The 23361-nt window shown below is 45.5% G+C and overlaps 1 protein-coding gene across 1 annotated transcript in view; it reads right to left on the bottom strand.

Annotated features, from left to right (window-relative positions):
* Positions 1-267: 267 nt before the first annotated feature.
* Positions 268-23361, bottom strand: part of LOC144754327 (ER degradation-enhancing alpha-mannosidase-like protein 3) — a 229802-nt gene continuing 206708 nt past the window's right edge. The window contains exons 19-20 of the mRNA XM_078642005.1: positions 14033-14224; positions 268-2295 (exon numbers count right to left, since the gene is read on the bottom strand). Coding sequence (XP_078498131.1) covers positions 1826-2295; positions 14033-14224 — 662 coding nt within the window. The 3' untranslated portion in view covers positions 268-1825. The remainder of the gene's footprint in view (positions 2296-14032; positions 14225-23361) is intronic.

Below are 23361 nucleotides of genomic sequence, written 5' to 3'. Positions count from 1 at the left end.
CCATGCAAAGAGTCCAGGTATTCCCTTATGAGTGGACAGTGGTTTGCTCTAGCAATCCCAAGGTGATCATCCAGGGGGTAGTGTGGTTGAGCAGCCTTCGGCTTATCAGATTAATGTTAGACATCTGCAAATACACACAATATTATTTGAAACACTAGCTTTACTGTCATGTCCTGTAGCATCATAGGGATGTCCTGTAGCATCGTAGGGATGTCCAGAAGCACATAGAAATTCCATGAAACAACGACAAAATAACACAATGCAATATTCCATTTGCATCACTTTAATTAACTTGTGTGCCGTGTGGCACTGCCAGGTCCATTTTCCACTGATTAGAATATACTTTACAATGAAGTAACATAAAAGCTGTTGTGTGATGCATTTGATACCCAGCATGAGACTAGCTATTGCACTTTATGAACTAAGGTACTGCTTTTACCTATTTGCAGACTTGAGACACCTCGAGTTGCTGGAAAACAGAAATGTTCACTTACTGGACAACATAACTGCATTATATTCTAGGAACCTATTAATACCATGCAATGGTAACAAACCTAAATAAACCAACAGACATGTAGACCCTTACCAGAAGGGCCAGGACACATATTCCAGCAATCTGTGAAGTTAAAAACAAGTCAGGGAGCAATAACTATTGCCCACAAATCGATAAAGGTATGCCATGAAATGTCCATACTCACTACTATGGAATTCTGTCAGCAGGAATCCAAACTAGGTTTGGGGATTCCATGAGGTCTCTCTAACATCTTAAGGAACTGGCAAAATTAATAGCTGTCAAGTGATCCTTCTCCGAGATGCATTCAGTTAACTACTATTCAAAGTCATCATTTCACTTAGTGGCAGACTTTGAGAATAAAGTCCCATTGAGCGTTCACAGCTGAATCTAGGAAAAGGCACACAGTGATTTATGAACAGTAAACAACTTCACAATGCAATGTTGGATTGAACCTAGCAGGATATTGGCTCCAATGTATCTGTTCTTCTAAAAACGATTACGTATAAAAGAGACTTAGCTTGTAGCCCAGTTGATTCCTCCTAGTGAAGGGAACTTCTTTGCTTACTCCCACTAAATAATTAGTCCTACAAAATTTGAATTAAACTTCATGGGTAGACAAGTGGAATTACTATGTTTTCTTTGGCTTATTGGCTTGTCCAGCCTTATCTCTCATTATTAAAAAAGAAAATACCCTGATGCTCAAAGGAGTACTGCACAGCTCCAATGCTAAACATAACACATCCATGAATCCTGGTAGTTTCATATGCAACTTTGTACATTTCCAGTAGGCAGTGCCATTTCATTGTCATTCTCACCGAGTGCATACATTGGCACATTGATACAAATAATTATGGAGATAAGGAAGGACATTCATCTATGCTCTCTCTTCATCTGTAGAATGCAGCTACTGAACAAAAAATGTCACCTGCAGCTACAAATATCAAACGTAACCCTGAGATCTAAGAACAGCAACGTATGTCTTCACTGTCAGAGTCCACTATCCAGAAAGTATTTCAAATAGTTCCTGAGATGATTATAATAATCCAGCCTGTGTGAGGAGTTTGCTGTCACAGTCTTTCCCCTGAACAGTACAAGAAGTACACAACACTCCACAACATTTGGGTGGTGGTTTTGAATGCTTCGGAGGGTTACCTCCATATAGCATGGTCATGGAAATTCAAAGAGAGCCTTGATTTAGCCTGCAAATCATGCTAGCACATAGTCCAACGCTGGTCCCCGTTGTCCATATTCCGGTTCGAATACACCTGGGCTGTCTTCTAGCTCGCTTGGGTTTCAACTTGCTCTCTTCCTTCATCTAGGGTCCCTTGGTCGCTCTTCAAAATCTGACAACTCTTCAGGCTCTCCTTTCGCATCAGTATAGTCTCTGGGTTCTTCGCTTACTGGAGAGATGTCACAGCTCTTTTGGGAGCTATCCTTCTCATCTCTCATCTGGGAGATCTTGGTTCGTTCTTCTCCAACCTGGGGAATCTCCTGGCTTACATCACAGACCTGGTAACACTCCTGGCTTGTGTGGCTCAGCAGGGAGCATGCCTGATTTGTGTTGCTCAGAGAAGAGCCACCCTGGTTTGTTTGGCTCTCAGAGCTGACTTTTGTCTGGGAGATCTCTTGGCTTGACTCACTCAGATGGAAAAGGTCTGGTTCATTTTCGGCCTGTAATATCTCTACATTAGCTGCTTCCATTTGGAAAGTCTCTTGGCTGTTTTCTTCCTTCCAGTCCAGTTTGAGCTCCTGCTGTCCCAGCCCTAGGCTGCTCACATGACCTGAAAGAGAAGTGAACACTCGTTTTACTTCAAAAGGATCTACCATTGAGCGATCACAAAAAGGGGCGTTTGATAATCACACAAGGGCTCCCTTCCTCTACTCTGGGAATATTTGCATGCAAAAAACAGAACAAGAAGACGTTTATATTCAAGAAAGAACAAGGAAACAAAAAGAATTGTAGCCTCACTGTCCTCTCCAAATAGTTCCTGGGAAAACCAACGGGATAAGTAAGGGCAATGTAATACATGGGATTCTCTATATAGAAGCCAGTCTCAAAATTCTTTGTAATTTGCAACCTGAGATGCACCAAGTCACCGATTATAAAGAAATTACATCAGACCTTAACTGTGATAAGTTATGACAGCTGAGTTCTGGCTTCACAATGCTTGCTGCCATCAGTCAAGGGGAAAGGCAAGTCAGGTCACAGAGTATAATTAATGCCGCTGTTTATTGAACAAAAACAAAAAACATAGCTTTTCTTTTGCTCTGTTTTTCAACCTGCACAGTGACAACCAGAAAGGAGATTTATGGTAACATGTTTTTTTGCACTCCTTAAGGTAATTATAGAAAAGTTAGGGCCACATGTGTCAAGCTATTTTGCATTTACAAAGAGGCAGATTCACAGAATCGGCCTGTTTGCTAACGCAAAAAAGGCTTTTCCAATGTACCAACCTCGATTTTGCGATTCGGTAACCTGTTACCGAATCACAAAATGGGATCGCGATTCAGTATTTGGAAGGAGCGTGTTTAGGGCCGATCTTCAAGGAGTTTCAGCACTCTGCTTCTGAAACCTCAAAAATTCCAGAAAAAGAAAACTTATAATTGGGGGTTCTCGGGTATCGCCCAGTGAATCTGGAACTCCCTGCCTCCGCACATGAGACTGACCCCCTCTACGGCTCAAAAAAGAAGTGAAAGCTCTATGGATTAACGCCCTTGTTTGACGGCACCTACCCCCATCAGGTACCTATCGTTGTTGGTTCCGCTACTGGCAGGCTTTTCTCCTTCTCCACGGACTGCCTCGCCCCGATTAACGCTACTTCATCGTTTATTTACATAGGGGGTACTATGCTTTTGACTAGGTCTGTTGCCTGTTGCACTTATATACTCTTCTATTTCCTTTTGCGTTGGCATATTTTATTGCTCTTCTATCTTTTCCAGTATCTTGCTTCTCAATGTTGGTGTTTTTTACCTGCAACTCTGTTTATACCTCGTTCACCTGTAAAGCACTCTGATACCCGCTTGGGTCATGTCCGCGCTATATAAAACTTTATATAAATAAATACATTAATGAATAGGGCATCTCTTCCAAATACTGAGTCGTAGCAGTATGTATGAATGTTTTGCGACCAAATACCCAGTCACAAAATATTTGCAGTTTACCACCTACTTCAAGTAGGTGGTAACCCATTCGCAAATGGGAAAGGATCCCCTTTCAGAATGGTAACACAAACATTTTTTTCAGAGCAGGCAGCGGCTTCACGGACCACTGCCTGCTCTGAAAAAATGAAAAGAAAACTTTATTTTTCTTTTTTAAATGCATCCCATTTTCCTTAAAGGAAAAAGGGCTGCATTAAAAAAAAAAAAAGATGATTGCTTTATTTATGAGCAATCACGAACATGGTGGTCTGCTGACCCCAGCAGGCCACCATCCCCGTGATTTTAGCGATTCCTAATGGGTCGCAAATAGCAACCTACCCTATTAACATTCATGAGGTGCGTCGATTTGCGAACCTCTGGGAATCGCTCAATGAAACTCATGGGAGTTTCATATATTCAAATAGCGATTACCTAATTGCAATTCATAGAGAATCACAATTAGGGAATCGCTGTTTGATAAGAATGATGCATGTGGCCCTTATAATCCTTCTGCATGTTCCTACACATTCCAAGCTAATGCACCTTTAAAAAAAGAAAAACAGACTTGAAGTAAACGGATTCTTATATCTTCTTGTTTGACAAGTTTAATTTTGCAATAGAGATTCTATTTTTATTCTTCAAGTTTGTAAACATGCTATATATAAATATATATGTAGCAAGGATTTAAGTGATTTGTGGGAAAGGTAATGGTGTGTTTGAGGGAATGGGCCACTAGTTGTGTGGCCTGTACAAGTAACAGGTCCACATTCACCATTTGCTGGGAACCAAACACCCCATTGTAGTGCTTGACTCTCTCAGAGTAGCGAAGCAGAGCAGTCCAAGGGCTACTCAAGGGTGGTGGTGTGGGCTAGTAAGCACCATTAGCTCACAGTCAGTAACATTCAATAAATGATTGTTCATTCTGTGCTTTTTCTTAAGGAAAGTAAAAGCACATTTATTACACACATGCTACTCAATACTGTGCAGTAATTTACAAATATAAATAAGGCTGGAAATTCCTTAGGCAACATTACATTTGAACACTAAAGGGTCAAGACCCCAAAATCACAGTACCACCGCCCCCCCCCCCCCCCCCATGTACAATACAGCACATAACCATATATGGGTGTGTCACTTTGCATCAGGTCTATGTTACCACACTTCAAGATCAGAATCACTTCATGATAATACTTCATGACAACACTGACATGTTCCCTATGCACTTACTATGAATAATCAAGCATTGCAGTCATTTGCTCACATTATCATTGATAAAGCAATACAGCCTTTCAGGAATATGCGTTACTATCAGCATTACTGACCCTTTAAATAAAGCATTGCCAGGAAAATCTTTGAATGGAGCATTGCATAAAACCATTATGAATAATATCTTTAAATAAAACATTGTCATACCATTATGATGAACACTGTTGAATAAGGTGTTATTTAAATGCACACCATATGTCTGTGTCTCTTTTAACAACCTTCAGGCCTTATACACCTGCCGTCATAGAGTCAGCCTGTAGAGGATACTGCACTCTCAGCTGTGGAGCAAAGCTCCAGCTTTGGGAATCATTTCCTAGACCCCAAACTTAGGCGCAAATTTATAAAATAGTGGCACAGTGCTGCGCAGCACGTTACCTTGCTGCGGGACGTCACTGGGAAAGGACAGGAATGTGCTGTATTTAAGGAATACAGCGGTACAAAAGGGGGTGGTGATGGACGGAGCTTCTGAACCAATCAAACACTCACACCCACTCAACAGATCTGTGTTTAATCCATCAACGTTCCTTAGCCCACTCTGCCACCCCAGTTCAGACATGGTCCAGCACGAACTGCCAAGTCATGCCTTCCCTGGACCTGAAACAAGCTTCCTAGGACCGGTTTCTGGCATTTCAGCCGTCTTCAGCCAGGCTTGCTTGAATCCAGTGGCAAAGTGAGCAAGGGACTCACGTCTGAGCATACCCTGCCAATTTATGGTGAACAAAGCGGTACAAAAGGGAGTGGTGATGGACGGAGCATCTGAACCAATCAAACACTCACACCCAGTCAACAGATCTGGGTTTAATCCATCACCGTTCTTTAGCCCACTCTGCCACCAGTTTAGCCCAGTCTGAACTGGGGTGGCAGAGTGGGCTAAAGAACGGTGATGGATAAAACCCAGATCTTGTGACTGGGTGTGAGTGTTTGATTGGTTCAGATGCTCCGTTCATCACCACCCCCTTTTGTACCGTATTTAAGGAATACAGCACATTGCTGATTTTTCCCTGTGCGCTGGGGCCATTTTGGCAGCCTAGCGCCAATGAAGGGACGCTTACAACATTGTGCAAGGGTGCCTGAGATGCATGCATGATTTCTTTTGTGCAGGAAGGGTCACCTTCCTGCACAAAAACAATCCTGAGAGGTATTTTCCTCTGTGTGTGCTGCAAAATGCAGCACACATTAAAAGAGGAAGTAAAGAGGAGAAATAAAGACATTTGTCTTCGTTACGCCTCTCCTGGGGAGGCGTATCTCCCATGCAACAACCATGAAACGCCTATCCAGGGCAGAGTAACCAATCCAGTGATTTGTGCTGTGTTGCACTAATCCAGATTTTTAGAGCCACTTAAAGCCATGTAAAGTGGCTTTGCGTGGCTTCAAAAATCTGACTTAAGGTTTGCGTTGCTCTTGCACCATGTTATGCAATGAAAGAGCGACGTAAACTGGGTAAAAATGATGGCCCTTAGGGTTTGCATTTTGGCAAACATTTGTTGGGGGAACTGTAGCTCTTCTGTAGCCCCCACACACTGCCTTGTTCCATTGGTGGTGTGCATGCCATCCTGGGGCTACCAGATTAATGAGAACTCTTGGCTTTTGCAAAGCCCCGCAGAATATTATCGGGTGCTTCCTCCCGGGATGCGTGCACACTTAACAGGCGGCTCGGCCGCATTCTTTTCTTGTTGCCCTGCACTATGCAACTTTTTTTTTGTGTGCTTTTGCTTGGGGTGCCCTGTCCCACCTGAGCACCCTAAATGCCTCTCTCTAGCTTGGGAGCAGCCCAGGAAGCCAACCCCTGGCTGCCACAGCCGGCTACCTGTGGGAGCTCTACTTCCCCATGTTGCAGTGAGAGCCAGCAGTTCTTCTCCCATGCACCTCCTGCAGGCAGGGCACTTGCCTCCGTGGTGGCTGTCTGCTCCCTCCAGACATAGGCACAGGGAGCGGGGCAGACTGTCCTCCCCCGTTCTCCTCATCTCTGCCAGGGCCCGGAGTTGAGATCCCGGGTATCTCCTCTCTTGTCTTCTGGGGAATGTGATTACACTTGTCGGTAGTTGCTCACATCGGGCCTGGATTTGCGATCACAGCTCCCCACTCCCGACTCTCGGGGTTCAACGGCCCTCCCTGCTTCCTTTTTATGTGGTGGGACACCCAGAGTGAGGATCTTGGCCCCTATCGATAAAATCCAGCCTGGGGGTTGGGATCCCAGGGACCTCTGGGCAGGGGGGTCCCACGCACTGCCCCTCCCAGGGAGGACATTAACCAGTCCTTGCGCTGACCACCAGGCCCTGACCCATCCTAGGGGTTTAGAATCCTAAGGCGGTGGAGCTCCATGTGCTACAGAGTCTTGCAGGGGTGGGGGGAGTCAAAGTTAAATCCTTTTTTTCAACATAGCTCGGGCCCTGTTGGGCCATTTTGCTTGATCTTTTGCGGATTTTGCTCTTGGTGGTAAGCCCTTGTCACCTGGAGCACTTGTCCTAAGCCTCCTGGCTTCTAGGGTGGCAAAGTTTGCAGGGAGCTGGTTCCATTGGCTCACTGCACCAGTCTTTCTCCTCTGGTGCTTCTCTCCTCCTTGGTGCAGGAGTTTAGTTCTTACCCCCAGTTACTCCTTAGGGAGTGTAAGGGGACCAGCATCCCTGGTACTAGGTAGAGACTGGTCCTGGGGTCCACCATAGTCAGAGTCTATAGTTGATGTGGTCATTAGGGAGCTCCTCATTCCAGATGTCTATTTCTGCTGTCTCTCCCCCTTTAACTGTGGTCAGAACGTTCTAGAAGCCAGGCACCCCTAGCCAATCCTACGGCACCACATCACCTCTTTGCCTCTAGCTCAACCCTCCTGCACAGCATGCTTGGACAATTCAAGATGGTGTCATCGAGGATCTGCTCTGGGGGCCTCAGCTCTGCCCCATACTGACATCACTGCTATGGCCTCTCTTGCGAAAACTTCAAAGAGGAGCCCCCTCCTTTGGTTGCTTCAGATGTCTGGGCTGCCTCCTTTGTTCAGTGGGCTTGGGTTGGCCCATCCCGGCTACAGTGTGAGAGCGGATTAATGGATACACATCCTTTCTCCCCACCACTTTCCTCTTCAGGAGCTCAGTGAACTCCAGCTAATTGCACCCTTTATGCGGGGAGGCCTTTGTTCCGGCTGCTGGAGAAAAATGTAATTAACCTAGCCCAGCAGGGTGACAAAATACCAGGGCTCTGATCCGGAGCTTAAACAGGGAAATATGACAATTCTAAATGATCCATAAGTTGTACAGATACCTTCTTGGATCTTGCAGACCTGATTGTGGCGCACATGGTCTACCCCATTTTGATAGGTCACAGGACTTTATAGGCCAAAGAGAATTAAAACTGCACTCTAAGGCAGTTTTTCCCCCTATATGTATAAAAAAGTCATACTGCCGACAAGAGAATAAACCTCACTGACTTTTCTTATGAGTGTACGCTAATATTAAAAAGTGTTTCGCAGGTCAACATCTAATCCTGCAGAGTTCTCTCTGCGTAAAGCTACCTGTTACTAGGTGCACGCGACAGTAGTCTCACAAGTGCAGCCCTCGCATAAACAGCCTTCACACGTGTGCACACGTGTACCACGTCGCCGAGGCCTTATATTAAAAGGATGACACTGGCGGTAAACATGGCAAGTCCATTTACCATGGGTGAGTCACCAGTTGGGAGGCTCACTCACAGTAAAAAGGGCAAAACCTAAGTGATCTAAAAGCAATACAGACTGATCACATGGGCAGAACCCATTTTGTTAGTGTGAAAATGTATTATGAGGAATAAAGTACCCTCTGTCGTACTTGATAAGGCTATTTCAAGTCAACTTGGAGTTCCATAGCCTTATAAAGGGACTCTGCTTTTGGCCTCGTTCCTCTAGGCGGTCATGGAACTCCTCAAAGACTAACTATCCTTATAATGTATATTTTATAAACACAAATATATATATATGCGCAAATACATACAGAAATATATCTGTCGTGGGAGGTGTGACCCCCCTGTCAGTGCCAGTATTAATGTGCTAAAATAGAAACCAACAAGGTATTCATTTTTTAAATTTTTATTTTAACAGCGTGGAATAGTTACCATTTAAAATAAAACGTCTATGGTAATTAATAGTACCATATAGATGATGAAATTGATTCTAGAGAGATACACACATGGTGCTAATGACCAAATATATATATTTTTTTTAGAAACAGCCCTCCTTATCTGTAGGAAAGTAGGTTCTGCTTTCACGGTTACCCCCACTTTTTGCCTGGTGTCAGTGTGTTTTTGACCTATTCTGCTGGGATCCTGCTAATCAGGTTCCCAGCAACTGTGTGTTCTCCCCTACATTGACATACATTGACATGGTAAGTAGTTTTGTACCTACACAATTGGCTACTGATGTACCCTTGTAAGTCCCTTGTTTCTGATGGATACATCTGCCTGTGGATTCCTCACCTTTTGAATTACCCCTTGCGCAGCATTCCACAGAAACTTTTCTTCATAGCTCTCCCACATCGACAAGCATGTCACAATAGAACGGCTCTGCTCGCGACCCCGCACAACGTCATTTGAGCCATTAAGAAGACCTTGTCGGCGTGCTGACGTCAGTTCTCTTTTTTGCGATCCGTCGACGCGTAGCGGTTTTTGCAGGACTCTCAATTTCTTAGCAGTTTAACATTGTTACAGGTTCATCTGTAATTGTAGCAGTGCAATACTGCTCAGAACAAATCTGGGTTTAAACCTTGTCGGGAATGCGGGGGTCATATGTCCATCACAGATCCCCATGATGATGGTCTTTGGTGCCTTTCGTCTGACCACGACGTCGAGGGATGTTCATTGTGTCGGCGTATGAATCCAAAGGCCCTCAAAGAGAGGGAAGTCAAACTGTTTATGGCCAGGGCGGAGATGCAGAAGAGGGGTCGAAGAAGGATGACATCGAAGTCCAAGTCACCGACTCCACACACTTTGAAGTAGCCGATGAAGCACAAGAAGAAGCGGCGCCATGGCTCCAGATGCTGCTCTTCTAAAGACAAGTCACCGAAGTCGGGGTCCCCAGCTCTACGGCGTCACAGGAAGGATGAAGTCTCACCTTTCCCTACAGCTCAGGTGACTCCAGCTCCCTCTCCGACTCAGAGGGGCTCTCCGACGCCCAGGGAAGCAACGACTTCGCCTCCGACCACTCCACCTCTGGCTCCAGTGTCTCCTGCTCCGCAGCCAGATCTAGTCGAACAGCCTCGAGCTGTTCCAGAGCAGGCGATACCGAATCCGTACCCACCCTTTCCGGCTCCAGGTACGGATCCTTCCCATTTCTTAAATGTGATGTATGGCATGTTTGCAAGGGCGGCTAACCCTTCTGGTGAGCCTGTTGGCCCCATGGGACCGCTGTCTTTTAACATGAGCTTACCATCTCATTATGCCCAGGCACCTTTTATGCCAATGACCCCGAGTTGGTCTTTTCCGACGCTGAGATTCTCAATGCCAATACAATCCCTGAAGGGCCTCCATCGTGCCAGCCCCGCAGTCACTGGTGCCACGCCTGGCGCCACCGATGCGGTTACCCAAGATGAGATCAAGAAGGGAGGCACAAGCTTCTGGAGGAGGAAGAATTCCAAGAGCAACAGGAAGAGGCTGAGGAAGGTAAGATTGTTGATCCCATGCATGAGTTTGAGGGGCTTCAGGAAGGTAGTGAGCTAGATATGTCGCCAGAGTGGGAACTTTCTTCTCCGAAGGGTCTTCCTTCACAGAAGGTCTCTTCTTACCACTCAATTATCAGGAAGGCGGCTGATCTTCTGGACTTGCAGTTGCCCACTACAGATATTAAATCAAACATTATGACAGAGGATCTTCACGCCTTCATCTGTGACAGAGCCTCTTCTCCCATTTAATGAGGCTTTGACGAAGCTCATATTAGAAGTATGGCAAAAGCCTATGTCCGCCCCTGCTGTGTCCAGATCGGTGGCAAGACGGTACAAAGTTACGCCTGAGGATCCAGCTTCTTTCATCTGCACATCCATTTCCTGAGAGCTTGGTAGTTCAGGTGTCTTGCTCTTCTAAACAATCTTCTGGCTCTTTTCCATCCAAACCTGGAGATAGGGATTCAAAAAAGATGAAACAATCAGCGAAGAAGGTATTTCCATCAGCCATTTCGGCTTTAAAATCGATGAATGCATGTTAAAGAGTCTACCAGCAGCAACATCAGCCAAATATTTTGCCATACCAAGGGTTTGGTCTGAGGCCAGTATTCCTTCCTCTAGGATCTAGGAAAATCCTTTTCTATCCGGCCTATTAAGTTTGCCAGACAAGCGTTTCTGTCACTGTAACAGTCAAATAAGGCTGTAGAAGCTTAAGGAAGAGGCTGAAGAGGGGTAGACTTTCCTTCCCACTGCATCCATCAGCTTGCTTTCTTTTTTTCAGGAGGAGCAGTAAATGGCCAATCATCTCAATACCGGTGATGCATGAGGGTCTCGTCAGTCTTGGTCAGACCAGGGACAAAAGAATAGTGTGATAGCACTCTTGCCCTTCTGAAGCTAGTGGACTCTGATTGCCCTAATCATCTCTCCCAGACCCAAAGAGCCTGTATGGCACCTCTAAACATAGCTTACACTTCCAGAAGACATATGGCACCCACATTGTATTCATCCATTCAGGATTTCTTTCCCCTGTCACCTTACGAAGAACATGTATGAAAGGAAACCGCCATGGTGGTTCTAGGGACAGAATTAAGGAGAAACATTTCAGGAAAAACAAGAAAAAAAATAAGAAATACTTCAGAAAAATAAGTAGGGCGCTATAAAATGTTGCGTTATATAAATGGAAGGTTTTCAGCCACAATGTTTAAAAAGTCAGCAGAGGGTTCAGGTATCCTTCCCAGGTGAGCCAGAAAAACCAACTGCCTCATATACCTTGCACTGCCTCAATGGAAGGCTTCCTGCCTAAGAATTCCTTAAAGGTGTAGTGTAAAATTACCACTATGAATGCTTAGACGATCAAGGCTCAATTTTTCCTTTTCATAAGGTTTTAAAAAGCATATTATTCATTGGTGTTTTTATCGAAATACATTGTTATTTTTTTGGTTACCTTGAATTTTTTTTAAACCACCTAAAAAATGCAAGCGGTGGTGATATTCTACTGTTTATGTATATCAGAGAGAATCCCATGATCGACAACTTATTCAACTTCAATAAACCCTATCTCCTTATGAATAACCATATCTCCTGTTATGACTAACAATTTAAACCCATATGTAGCATGCTAATCATTTGAAAAAGTAGTTTGATGATGAATCATGGATATTAAATCCTATATAAATATCAATAAAATACCCTCTTTTTGCCAGAGCTGCAATCAATCCACCTGTAACATTGTCACAGCCATATATGGCTTTACACATCTAGTGTTAGAAGATATGAGAATTCCTGAAAAGGTCAACGGTCTAAACATTGTGTCCTCTGCCCTACTAGCCGTACTCCATGACATGTCCGATATCCCAGGAATTAATAATCATACAAGAGGGTGGCTGGGTCCTTCGCTGACTATTGCAAAATGATGTGCCCTCTGGGAGTGGAAGCCCCACTTGCCTCCAAAAGAATTTGGATTGGTTGATTGAGATGATGGTTGTAGTTACCCATGAAAGCACTGATATATAAACGGTTTGATCAAAGCCAAAACATATAGGATTTTTGGTGGCCAGTTACGAAGGCATAGTCTCTGTTGAATAGGTGTCAATGGCTGCCAAGTCAGTACAATAATATACCACATCTGAGGGGTCTGTTTAGCATCTATGGCTGTTAATTGAACATCTTGGGAACAGTTATATTTGCTGTATTGATTAACTTTATATCTCAATATTGGTTACTGGCTCCTTTTATCCTTAAACTGTTCGCTACTGTTCAATATGTTTAGAGGCCCACTTGGGTAACGTAAAACTAAGTCATTTTCAGTTATAGCCCAATGTATAAATGGGTTACATTTGTGTATCTTTTTACTTTTTCTACAGTTCATTCCTTGTCTTTTTAATGTGATTTAGGGCACATTTAACCTTTCAATGCACTCGAATGGGGCATGCATGGCTCATACTCGGCCCACTCATTCTGAGGATTTTGTAAGGGCACATTCAAGTGTTATCATATGCAGTAATATCTGATTGCTAGATGTCGTTGGGATCCTAATGCCTCTTCCCAACATTAATCCTTTCAGCATCGTACCCAGACTGGCAATGGCCTACTCTCTGCTACCACCTTTCTACACAGATACTCCGCAATACATCTTGGAGACCTACTCCTACACCATCTCTTTCTATTTCTTCCCTGTTCCCTTACCTTATCTTCTGCCCCTCCTCACCAACTCAGATTTCCTTTCCACTGGCCCTGCCTTCTGTCTCAAATGGATTACCTAGGTATTGCCTTGTGCCTGAATGTTGCCTCGTGTGGCTGCTATTTTTCATTCCTTATTCTGTTCTTCTCTCCAGTTATTTTTAGTTGTTACAGAGAAGGCAGACTAAGCATAACTTATCTAGTTTAATTTTGTAGTCTTATCTACTACTCCTTATGTATTTATTTGAATTCAGTGCTGTATGGTGCTATTCTGATCAACAAAGCCCAACAATTATTGTTTGAAAAAGCACTCGTTCTGGAAACCACAGTGGATAATGACTCTGTCTCTACTTCTTCTTCTTCTACGACTACTCTTCCTTCTTAAATTCACCTTCCTTGTAACATGCTTACTTTCTCTTCCTTCTCTCTATTCCGCTTCTTATCATTTTTCTTGCTTCCATCGCTCTTCACAACTAGTTTGTTACTCTGGGGCTTCCTTTCTCTTTCTTTCTTTCTTTTTCCTTTTTTCCTTTCTTTCTCTTCTCTTTCTTTTCTTTTCTTTCTTACCCTGAATTTCGCCTTATGAATGCTAGAGGATGTGTTGTTTTATGCCTCCTTTGTTATATTTTATGAATGATTTCCTCATTTATACTGTGTTCCATTTCTTTCTCTGCATATGTATCTGCATTTGTGACTTATTTGAAATGTTCTTAATAAACAATTTCAACACAAAAAAAAAGAAAAAGCACTCGTGCAAAAAGGAATGTCCTAAAGACCAAATGTCTGCCTTCACCCAATGTCTGTCAGCGAGAATAAATACCTTGGCCTAGCAGTGCAGATTTTTCTCCCAGGAGTACCTCAACATTTAGGTGTTGCTTCAGCGCCTGCAGCAGAACCTCACCCTCCTTATGGAAGAGAAAGACAACCGGAAGATTGAGGTCACTGGTGCTGTCACCATCTGCCACCATCTGGAAGAGAATCATGTCCTCGCTGCAACTGCCTACTACATTATCTGCAGAGATGGAAAAGCAAAGAGGTAGATGGTTTAAGCCAACAGCAACTTCACAAACAGCAAATACTGTGCAAAAATTCCAATCCAAAAAAAAGCAAATAAAAAACTGAGTACACAGCAAATGTTTTAAAGAAATAAAACTACACACACAGAAATCCGTACAGTAGACAAATATACAATCCTTTATAGAAATTCAAATTCCCCCACCCCCATCTGGGCATGATATTGTGAAAATACTACAATTAAATTCAAATAACCTTTCCCAAATAGGGTACACGCTCAAGAAAATATGTGCAGTCCATACTTGCAACATAAATTAAATAGGATGAGCACTTTACAAGTGGATGAGTAGGATGTAGTCTCCATTCCTTTGACAATTATCAACATCGTCTGAAGTATTGTTGGATGTCTTAAAAAAACATAGATATTTCGATTTGTGCAAGTGAGGCAATAGGCCACATAGACACTAAATAGGTCAGCAATAGTGCTGAACTGATGCCACCCACAAGTTATTTTGGTAGTCCCATATTTAATAGATTTGAGTGATCCGAAATGAACACATACTGTGTTCTTGGCCATAAAAGGACAAATATAATGTTCATGACTGAATACAAAGCAGTGTTCACCAGTTTTGAAAGCTGCAGATTAGTAAGGCATTAGAAAGCCACATGTACAAACCAAGCCTTCAGCCATGAAGATCCCCACGCTGATACTGAAAAACAAATTGACGGTTAAAAAGTGGTCCAATCAGTCTGAGGAAGATGGAGAACTGTAAATCAAAAACAGTTTCGCACTGTACGACAGGAGAAGAGAGGCCCAAGATCAGCTTCAAGTTAGTTTGATAATAGGCCTGGATCCACTGCAGACTTAAGAAGAGAGATGAATGGCTGCTAACACTTACAGGGCTTAGAGACACATTTATGCATTGAGCAAGAATGTGGAAATGACCGGAAAACCAATGCTGGCCAGAAAAGGGTCTGAAGTTATCCTAAATTTTAATGCAGGCCTTAAGTCGTTCAGAGCCCAAACTATATTGGGTGCCTTCACTAGGGTGATCTTTGAGAAGATGGTCAACATTGAGTGAGCTGCTAGTAACTGTGATAAATAGGGGAATGGTTCCCTCAATACTAGCCCAGAGGGCAGCAATCCTCTATTTAAAGTACTGCTTCTGATAGAGACGTCTGACCAAAGATTCTTCACCCTTGGAATACTTCCCCAGGCATCAGACTGGGCCACAAAATGTTTTCAGCAGTAACCCTGCACAATAGCGGCTCCTCATCGGCATCCTTCTGCAACAGATGAGACGTGCTTGGGCCTATATGTGTGCAACCTATGCGCACTGGCATCAGTTCCTTTCTTTCCACACCAACAGACATGGATTTGGAGCCACCCCTCGTTTCATCAAGACTAAATTGAAATCAAATTCTTCAGCGTACAAGGGAATTATGTCATTTTCTAAGTCTATAGTGTTTAAACCCTGGGGGAATGTCGCAAACCAATATCTGTGACTGCCCACATGCGACTTGCCTGCGGTTCCAGGGGTCAGATTATGACTACGGCCTGCAGTGACTGCACCTTGATGCAATCCCAAGGCCATTCAAGATCCGGAATCGAAGCTCTTTGTGGCGAGGCAGCACAAGGCACCATGCTGGGATCTGTAGAGGTTTAAAAGGTAGGTCTCGATCCTGCTCACAATGTCGATCTTGTAAGCAGTTTTCTTCGCACTCTAAGTCCTCATGGAAATCCAAAAAGAAGTTAAAGTGAGACTCTGCCCAGTCCTGTCACTCTCATTCACCCAAGAAGGTGCAAGGGGGTCATTTTGCCTGCAGGTCAAGCTCCCAAAGTTGGTCTACTTTGGAGCGGATTTCAACTCTGGACCCATGGCAGCTGGAATTTCCAGGCCTATCGGCGACACTGCAGCAATTAAATGAACTACTCAATGATACGCAGCAATTACCTGATAAAGGCTTCTCACTGCAGATACCTCACCTTTTGAATATTCCCCCAGGTGTCAGATTGGAACTAGAAACTTTTTTAGCAGTACCTCTGCACGCCAATAGGTGGCCCCCTGTGGCACCACACGGATGCCGCTTTGCTCTGGATACGATGTGTGGAGCCTATAAATCACCACTCTAGAGCACAAACGTCAGTTCCTTTCTTTCCGTGCCTTCAAACGCGCATCTGGAGCTACCTCTCCCCTCGTTGATACCACCTTTTATCTCAAAATAATTTACAGTGTGCTCCCAAAACAAAAGGTTTTAAACCTTATAAGCACTGTTGCAAGCAAATGTCAGTGACCGATCCTTATCAGATTTGCCTGTGGTGCCTGAGGTCGAATCACGACTAAGTTCTGCAATGACTGCACACTGATAAATCTTGAAGCCATATGGGACCTTGAGGTGAAACTCGCCAAGCACCGAAAGCTTCACTTTGAGACCAGTCCAAGTCCAAATGTTAGTCTCTGTTCTGCTCCAGGTCCAGCAGTCGCAGGAGTCGATCCAGAGGTCAACCGTCATCGCACTCCAAATCTTATGGTAAATCGAAGAAAAAACTTTCAAAATCCAAGCAGGACTTAGCCCCTTCTCGCCACTCTTATACCCCTGAAAGGCCATCGCTATGCCTCTTAAACGCGCTCCCAAAGTCAGTCAATGTCGGATCCCATCTCACAAATTGTTCTGGCACAAACCGAGTTTTGAAGGCTGTGTGTGACACAGAGGCAGATCAAAGAGTACTGCAAAACCATGCTCTGACTCTTCGGATCATTTCAGACTCTCTCCGGTGTGCCTGGGGCCTGAAAGATCCGAGAGGCTCTTTCAGGAAACAGAAGGTATTCTATGAAGTGGTTGTGAGACCTCATTGTGTTAAATACTAGAAACCCTTCTTAGGGCCAGTCAAGTTTCGATTGTTGAACCTTGAAAAAATCCTGGGTAGCTGTGGCTTCGAGTATTAAGGTTTCAACAAAGGAACAAGTGGAAAGCATTTAAACAGCACCAAAACAATTGAATAAGAAAGTACCAAAAATCTCAAGAAATTCAATACCTGCTGGGGGGTGCCGCCTAGCCATCCCGAATCTCGAGGGTTGGGGTGCTACCAGCCAAAACCGACAGGCGTGTGGGGAAACCCCACTGCAGGCGGCGGTGAGTAGCTGATGTGTCCTGACTCTCCGTTGGACCTTCCCTACCGGAGACGTCATGGAGAAAGGCCGCTGTGGGCGCAATGCTGTACAGGTGAAGTTAGACAAGTACGCATGGCACAAGAGCTAGGAGGAAGACCATAACACCGCCACTACCCAGGATGAGAACCCAGACCCCACAAACAAAGACATTTTAGCAGCAATAACCTCGGTGCAGACTTCCCTCGAGACCCAGATAGACACGTCGCTACAGAGGTCTCCCTGATCAGAGCAGACATGCGTAAAATGGTGGACCGAGTCAGTGCTGTCGAAAATGTCACAAAAGAACTGGTGAGCGACTCGGATCTCCTCAAAAGACACGTGACAAACTTCAAACCTCCCAGGAGGAGCTTGCTTTGCAACTGGATGACTATGAAGGCTGATGAGGCGCAATAACGTACGGATTCTTGGTGTTCCGGAATGAGCGGAGGGGCGCTGACCTTTTTGTTGAAGAACGGGTACTAAAACAGCTCCAGCAACGAGGTCTTTCTAAGTGCTTCTCAATTGAACAAGCTCATCGTGTCCCTGGGGGCAGGCCGAAGCCAGTAGCCCCCCCCCCACCGCCCCAACCACTTCTCGCTAGAGTATTTAACTTTTGGGACCAAGATGTTAAACTACAAACTGCATACACACGCATGGTCTAAAGGAACTGAACTACTTCTTTACATTCCCTACCGCCCTGGTTTTGTGAGATATACTGGATATACTCCTCACTGTGTAACCCCCCATTTGTTATAATTATATTCCAGCCTTGGGGTTTGTTGGCCGGGGCTACTTTTTAGGTTTATGGATCGTCGCCCCAGGGAGTGGGGTTGTTCACGTACCCGAAGTTGATGAGAGGGCGCGACAGGCACTCTGCAAGTTGGGGGTCACGGGTGGTTCTATGCCAGTTGTTTGTTTATTGTATTGGTACATTGTCATTCTTGGTTCTCTTTCTAAGCAATGGGTCCCACTGTCCCACATACATACACACTCCAATCGAGATGTTTTATTTTCACAGTCAGGGTCTGGCTGCATTGAGGTGGGGTGCACTAGATAGCCAATAGTTGCTTCTTCCCTCGCGACAATTTCCTATCCTAACAGACCACCATGATGACTTCACACACAGTTCTGAAGCTCCCGACCATGGATGTTAACGACCTGGGTGACAAAATCAAGAGGAGTATTGTGCTGCAATATTTGAAACGCCATGCACTAGATATAGTGTGGCTCCAGGAGACACACTTGGTTGGGAACTCCTGTGGGGCCCTGAATACGTGGGGATATCGATTGGTCACCCATTCAAGATTTTTCTCGAAACATGGGGGTGGGGCTACTCCTCCAGAGAGGCTGCCCCTATATGATCCACAACACCTGGACTGACAGGCAGGGCAGGTATTCTGCTGTCACACCTGGGAAGGTTCTCAATGTTGTCTCCATGTATGCCCCCACTGGGTTGCAGCGCCCGGCACTACGAGGCATAGGAACTCTCCTACTTGACTTGCCCTTAGGTGTCCTGATACTGGGGGGCGACTTTAATTTGACAATGGATGGCTTTAGGGGTCGGCTCCTGCCACGCGGTGATCCGCTCCGGGGCTCCCGGCTGAATGAGTTTGCTAAAGCCTTGGGCATTGCAGACGTCTAGAGATGGCTTAACCCAACTAACAAAATATTTGAGTAGAAAGGACCTACTCGTAGTGAGCACTGTTCCTATTTGAAAACTATAAGTTTTCCAACCATTTAACAAAAGGACTACTAATCATTTTATACAAATAGTAAACAATAATGACATTTCATATACTCTTTTGATTTTTCAATCATAACATTTAATTCCAAAATGTATACATTGCAACAAAACAATTCGACCCATTTCCCTCCTCTCCGTGGAGGCGAAGATTTTGGCCAAAATATTGGCCAACAGGCTTTTACCTCACATCACTGAATTGATCCATCAGATCAGTCCGGGTTTATGCCAGGGAGGAATGCCGCCCAGAACCTGCGACGGTTGAATGGGGCCCTTGGTAGGCTTGGGTCTATCAGGGAAAAGGCGATTCTGCTGTCGTGACGCCACCATGGCGTTTGACACCATTGAATAGGAGTTTCTCTATGTGGTTCTGGCCTGTATGGGCTTCGGACCCAAATGTATCAAATGGATTAAGCTGCTCTACACGCAACCAACGGCGCATGTTACTGTCAATACCCACATCTCTGCTACCTTTACACTGCGGCAGGGCACGAGGCAGGGATGCCCTATGTCTACGCTGCTCTTCGCCCTCGTAGTGGAACCACTGGTAGTCTGGATTAGGGGTGATCTGGAAATAAGGGGACTAAAATGGACAGAGAATCACGAGGATCGCATTTCGCTTTATGCGGATGACATCCTCCTCTTTCTGGCCTCACCTTCGCGATCCCTATGGCGAGTGTTTCACATATTTCATATATTCGGCGCCCACTCCGGCTATATGATAAACTAGTCTTAATCTCAGATGTATGTGTTATGGTGTGACCCCACTTCAGCCCTCGGGGCTACAACATACCCGTGGCGACTCAAGGTTTTAGATACCTTGGGATCTTCATTACCCCGGATATCAATCTATTCTGTGAACCTAATCTACTGGGGCCCCTGACACGTTTGCAATCGGATGTCCTACATTGGCAGTCTCTTCCACTTACCCTCCTGGGACGTGCGGCGCTCTTCAAGATGCTCGCACTCCCGCATTTCCTGTATGTACTACAGAACACCCCATATACTATCTCTGATGCCTATTTCTCTAGAATTGATAGCATTGTGCGGGACTACTATGGGGAGACCATGCACCACGAATCGCCATGAATAAACTCAGTATGGGATGGTATGACGGAGGCATTGTATTGCCAGACATTTAGGATTGTAACATCAGCAAGCAGCCCCTCCTTTTCCGGGTGCTAGGTAATGGGAACTCAGAAGGAACCTTAAAGCTATTAACAACGAAGCTCTCTTTCCTTTTCTGAATAAACTGAGATCCGCTGAAATGCAGGATGTTAACTCTGCTGCTCTCGAATTTGCAAGTACCATCTCTGGGGCTTTGGACATCTTGGCCCCCCTAAACAGCACTACTCTGCAAGAAAGAGCCACTCGGCCCCCTGGTTTTCGGACAGACTTAGATTGCTGAGGCAAGGGTGCCGTAAACAGGAGACTCTGGCGGGCTCGGCGGGATCCCTTGGAGAAGGAACAACACAAACTTCTCCTAAAAGATTATAAGCTAGCCATCATGGAGGAAAAGAGGGCTCACTTTGCCAAAATGACTGCTTCTCTCAATTCTCCTAGAGACCTTTTTAAGATCATAGATTCCCTCTCCTCCCCTCAGTCAGCTGACCCCATAGTGGAAACCCAGGAGTTGTGTGATAACATTTCGGTCTTTTTCCATTAAAAAATCATGGATATCTACGACACCCTCGAATCCCTGAATCTTGAGCTGGGACTTACTACTACCTCTGCCCTCCCTACAGTGGGGAGTCTGCCTTATGGACCTTCTCCTAGTTTCCTGTATTTTCCCCTCCTTACCCTTGAACGGACTAATCAGCTTCTTGATAACACCAAATCCGGTTCCCCCTTAGACCCTTGCCCGCTCAAGGTCTTGAAGGCCTGTCGGGAAGTGGTTATTCCCCCCCTTATGGAGGTCATGAATTCTGCGATTTTGGAGGGAGTCTTACCCCTCCCATGGAAGATGGCTGTCGTTAAACCTCTTCTTAAGAAGCCCACCCTGGATCCAGGGGTTCTGAAAAACTTACGCCCTATTTCACTTCTCCCCGCCCCTGCAAAAATGTTGGAATCTCACCTTAATCGGCACCTTAGCACTTTTCTTGATGACTCCGTCCTCCTGGATGTCTCCCAGCATGGCTTTAGGATATCTCAAAGCACCGAATCTGCCCTTACTGTAGTTGTCAATAACATCCGCTCCCAGGTTGATAAGGCCTATACTACCCTTCTGGTCCTGCTTGACCTTACGGCAGCCTTTGATACTCTGTCCCCATCTATTCTGGTCGCTCGCCTCAGGGAGATAGGAGTCGGAGGCCCCGCTCTGAGCCTTTTGGCTTCCTTTCTTAATCAAAGGGAACAAAGGGTGAAGTTGGGCCAGTGTCTATCTTCCCCTAAGCCTGGGCATTGTGGGGGCACTCAGGGTTCTTCATTAAGCCCCACATTGTTTAACATCTATGTGGCCCCACTTGCCAGGGTAGTTAGATCTTTTGGGCTGGAGGTGTTATCGTACGCTGACGACACCCAAATAATGGTCTCTCTCACGCAGCCCGTGAGGGATTCTGCCCTGAATTTCAGGAATTGTATGGAGGCGGTGTCTCAATGGATGATACAGAACTTCCTGAAGCTAAATGGTGAGAAAACAGAGGTGTTGATTTTCGGGGGTAATCAGGATATGTGGTCAAATGACTGGTGGCCGCCTTCACTTGGGGATTGTCCCCCTCCCCGCCAGTTTGCTAGGAACCTACGGGTACTAATGAACACCACCCTTTCCTTTGACCGCCAGGTCAGCAGGACTGTTTCCACCTGCTGCGGCATCATCTGGGTTCTCAGAAAGATTGCCCACTATCTTTCCCCCGAAGCACGGAAACAAGCCACAGTGGCATTCGTTTCCTCAAGACTGGACTACTGCAACGCCCTTTATGTGGGTATAAAAAAGAGCTCTATCCATCGTTTGCAAATAGTCCAGAATGCGGCGGCGAAGATGGTACTTAATCTCCCCAGGCTTGCCTCGGCCTCTTCAGCCAGAAGAATTCTACACTGGCTTCCCATTCAGTCCAGGATCTCTTTCAAGATTCTTCGTCTTGCCCATGGGGCTTTCATAGTACCGGCCCAGAGGGGATTAGGTCGCTTGTTCACTCCTACTGCCCCAGTCGAGCTCTTCGTTACTCTAACAAAAATCTCCTGGTGGGTCCCAGGTTTGTAAGAGCGACATGGGGAGGTAGAGCTTTCTCCTCGGTTGCACCCAGGTTATGGAACTCGCTCCCCCCCGAACTTTCAGCGCAATCTTCGCTTGCTCTGTTTCGCAAAGCATTAAAAACCTGGCTCTTCTCTGAAGCATACCTGTAATAGCACACATTAGCGGTTTTCAGATTGGATGACCTGTCTGGCGCCTTGATGCCCTTGGGCTAAGTTGCGCGGTAAAAGACTCCTTTCATTCATTCATTCACATGCGACTATTACCAGGCATCACACATGATCACAATAAATAGGTGGGTGTTTGGAGAGCATGATGATCCCAATTTCCGCACAGATCGCTGGCTCCTGGGGTGGGGAGGCTATAATGGGGCACTCTACACAAACCCCGTAAGCTTAAATTGACGGGCCCCACTGCTCACACTATGGAGGTCTGGCACGGAAACACGAAGAAATGGGGCTGGCACAACCGATTGACAAAAGCTACACAGCTTTGGGAGCCAGATATGTTGGGTCAGCTTAGTAAATGCCCTGGCTTTAACAGATGGGACACAATGGGCATCTCCACAGTTGGGAACATGTGGGTGAAGGGGAAACTAGCCATGTTTGATGACCTTCAGGCTAAGTACCAACTGGCACACACTGAAACCTTCAGATACCTTCAGATTAGTCATGCCATCTCTGCGGCCATGCTCAAGGAGCTTCCCTTGCCTGCGTCTCCACTCCCCCTAGAGGACAGGTTGATACTCGACCCGATGCCCCAAAAAGCAATATCCCTCACTTATAAAAAGTTGGTAAATAATTGTCCCGACCCTATGCAACGGCTGCGGGAGGGCTGGGAGTCGGACTTAGGGAGCATTGACGATGGAGACTGGTGCGACGCGCTAGCCTCCCCTAAGGAGGTGGCCATCCCCATGAGACTGCGCCTCGTCCAATTGAAAATCCTCCATCGGGTGTACTTTGAAGCTAAACTCCTCTTCAGATTGGGTAGACGACCTGACCCCCTATGCTTGCGACACTGTAACCAGACTGGCACCTTCTTTCAAATCTGGT

The sequence above is a fragment of the Lissotriton helveticus genome, chromosome 5_1 (assembly GCF_964261635.1).
Source record: "Lissotriton helveticus chromosome 5_1, aLisHel1.1, whole genome shotgun sequence".
Lineage (NCBI taxonomy): Eukaryota > Metazoa > Chordata > Amphibia > Caudata > Salamandridae > Lissotriton > Lissotriton helveticus.
Note: the sequence above shows the minus strand (reverse complement) of the source record. Positions and strands in the feature narration are given on the sequence as shown.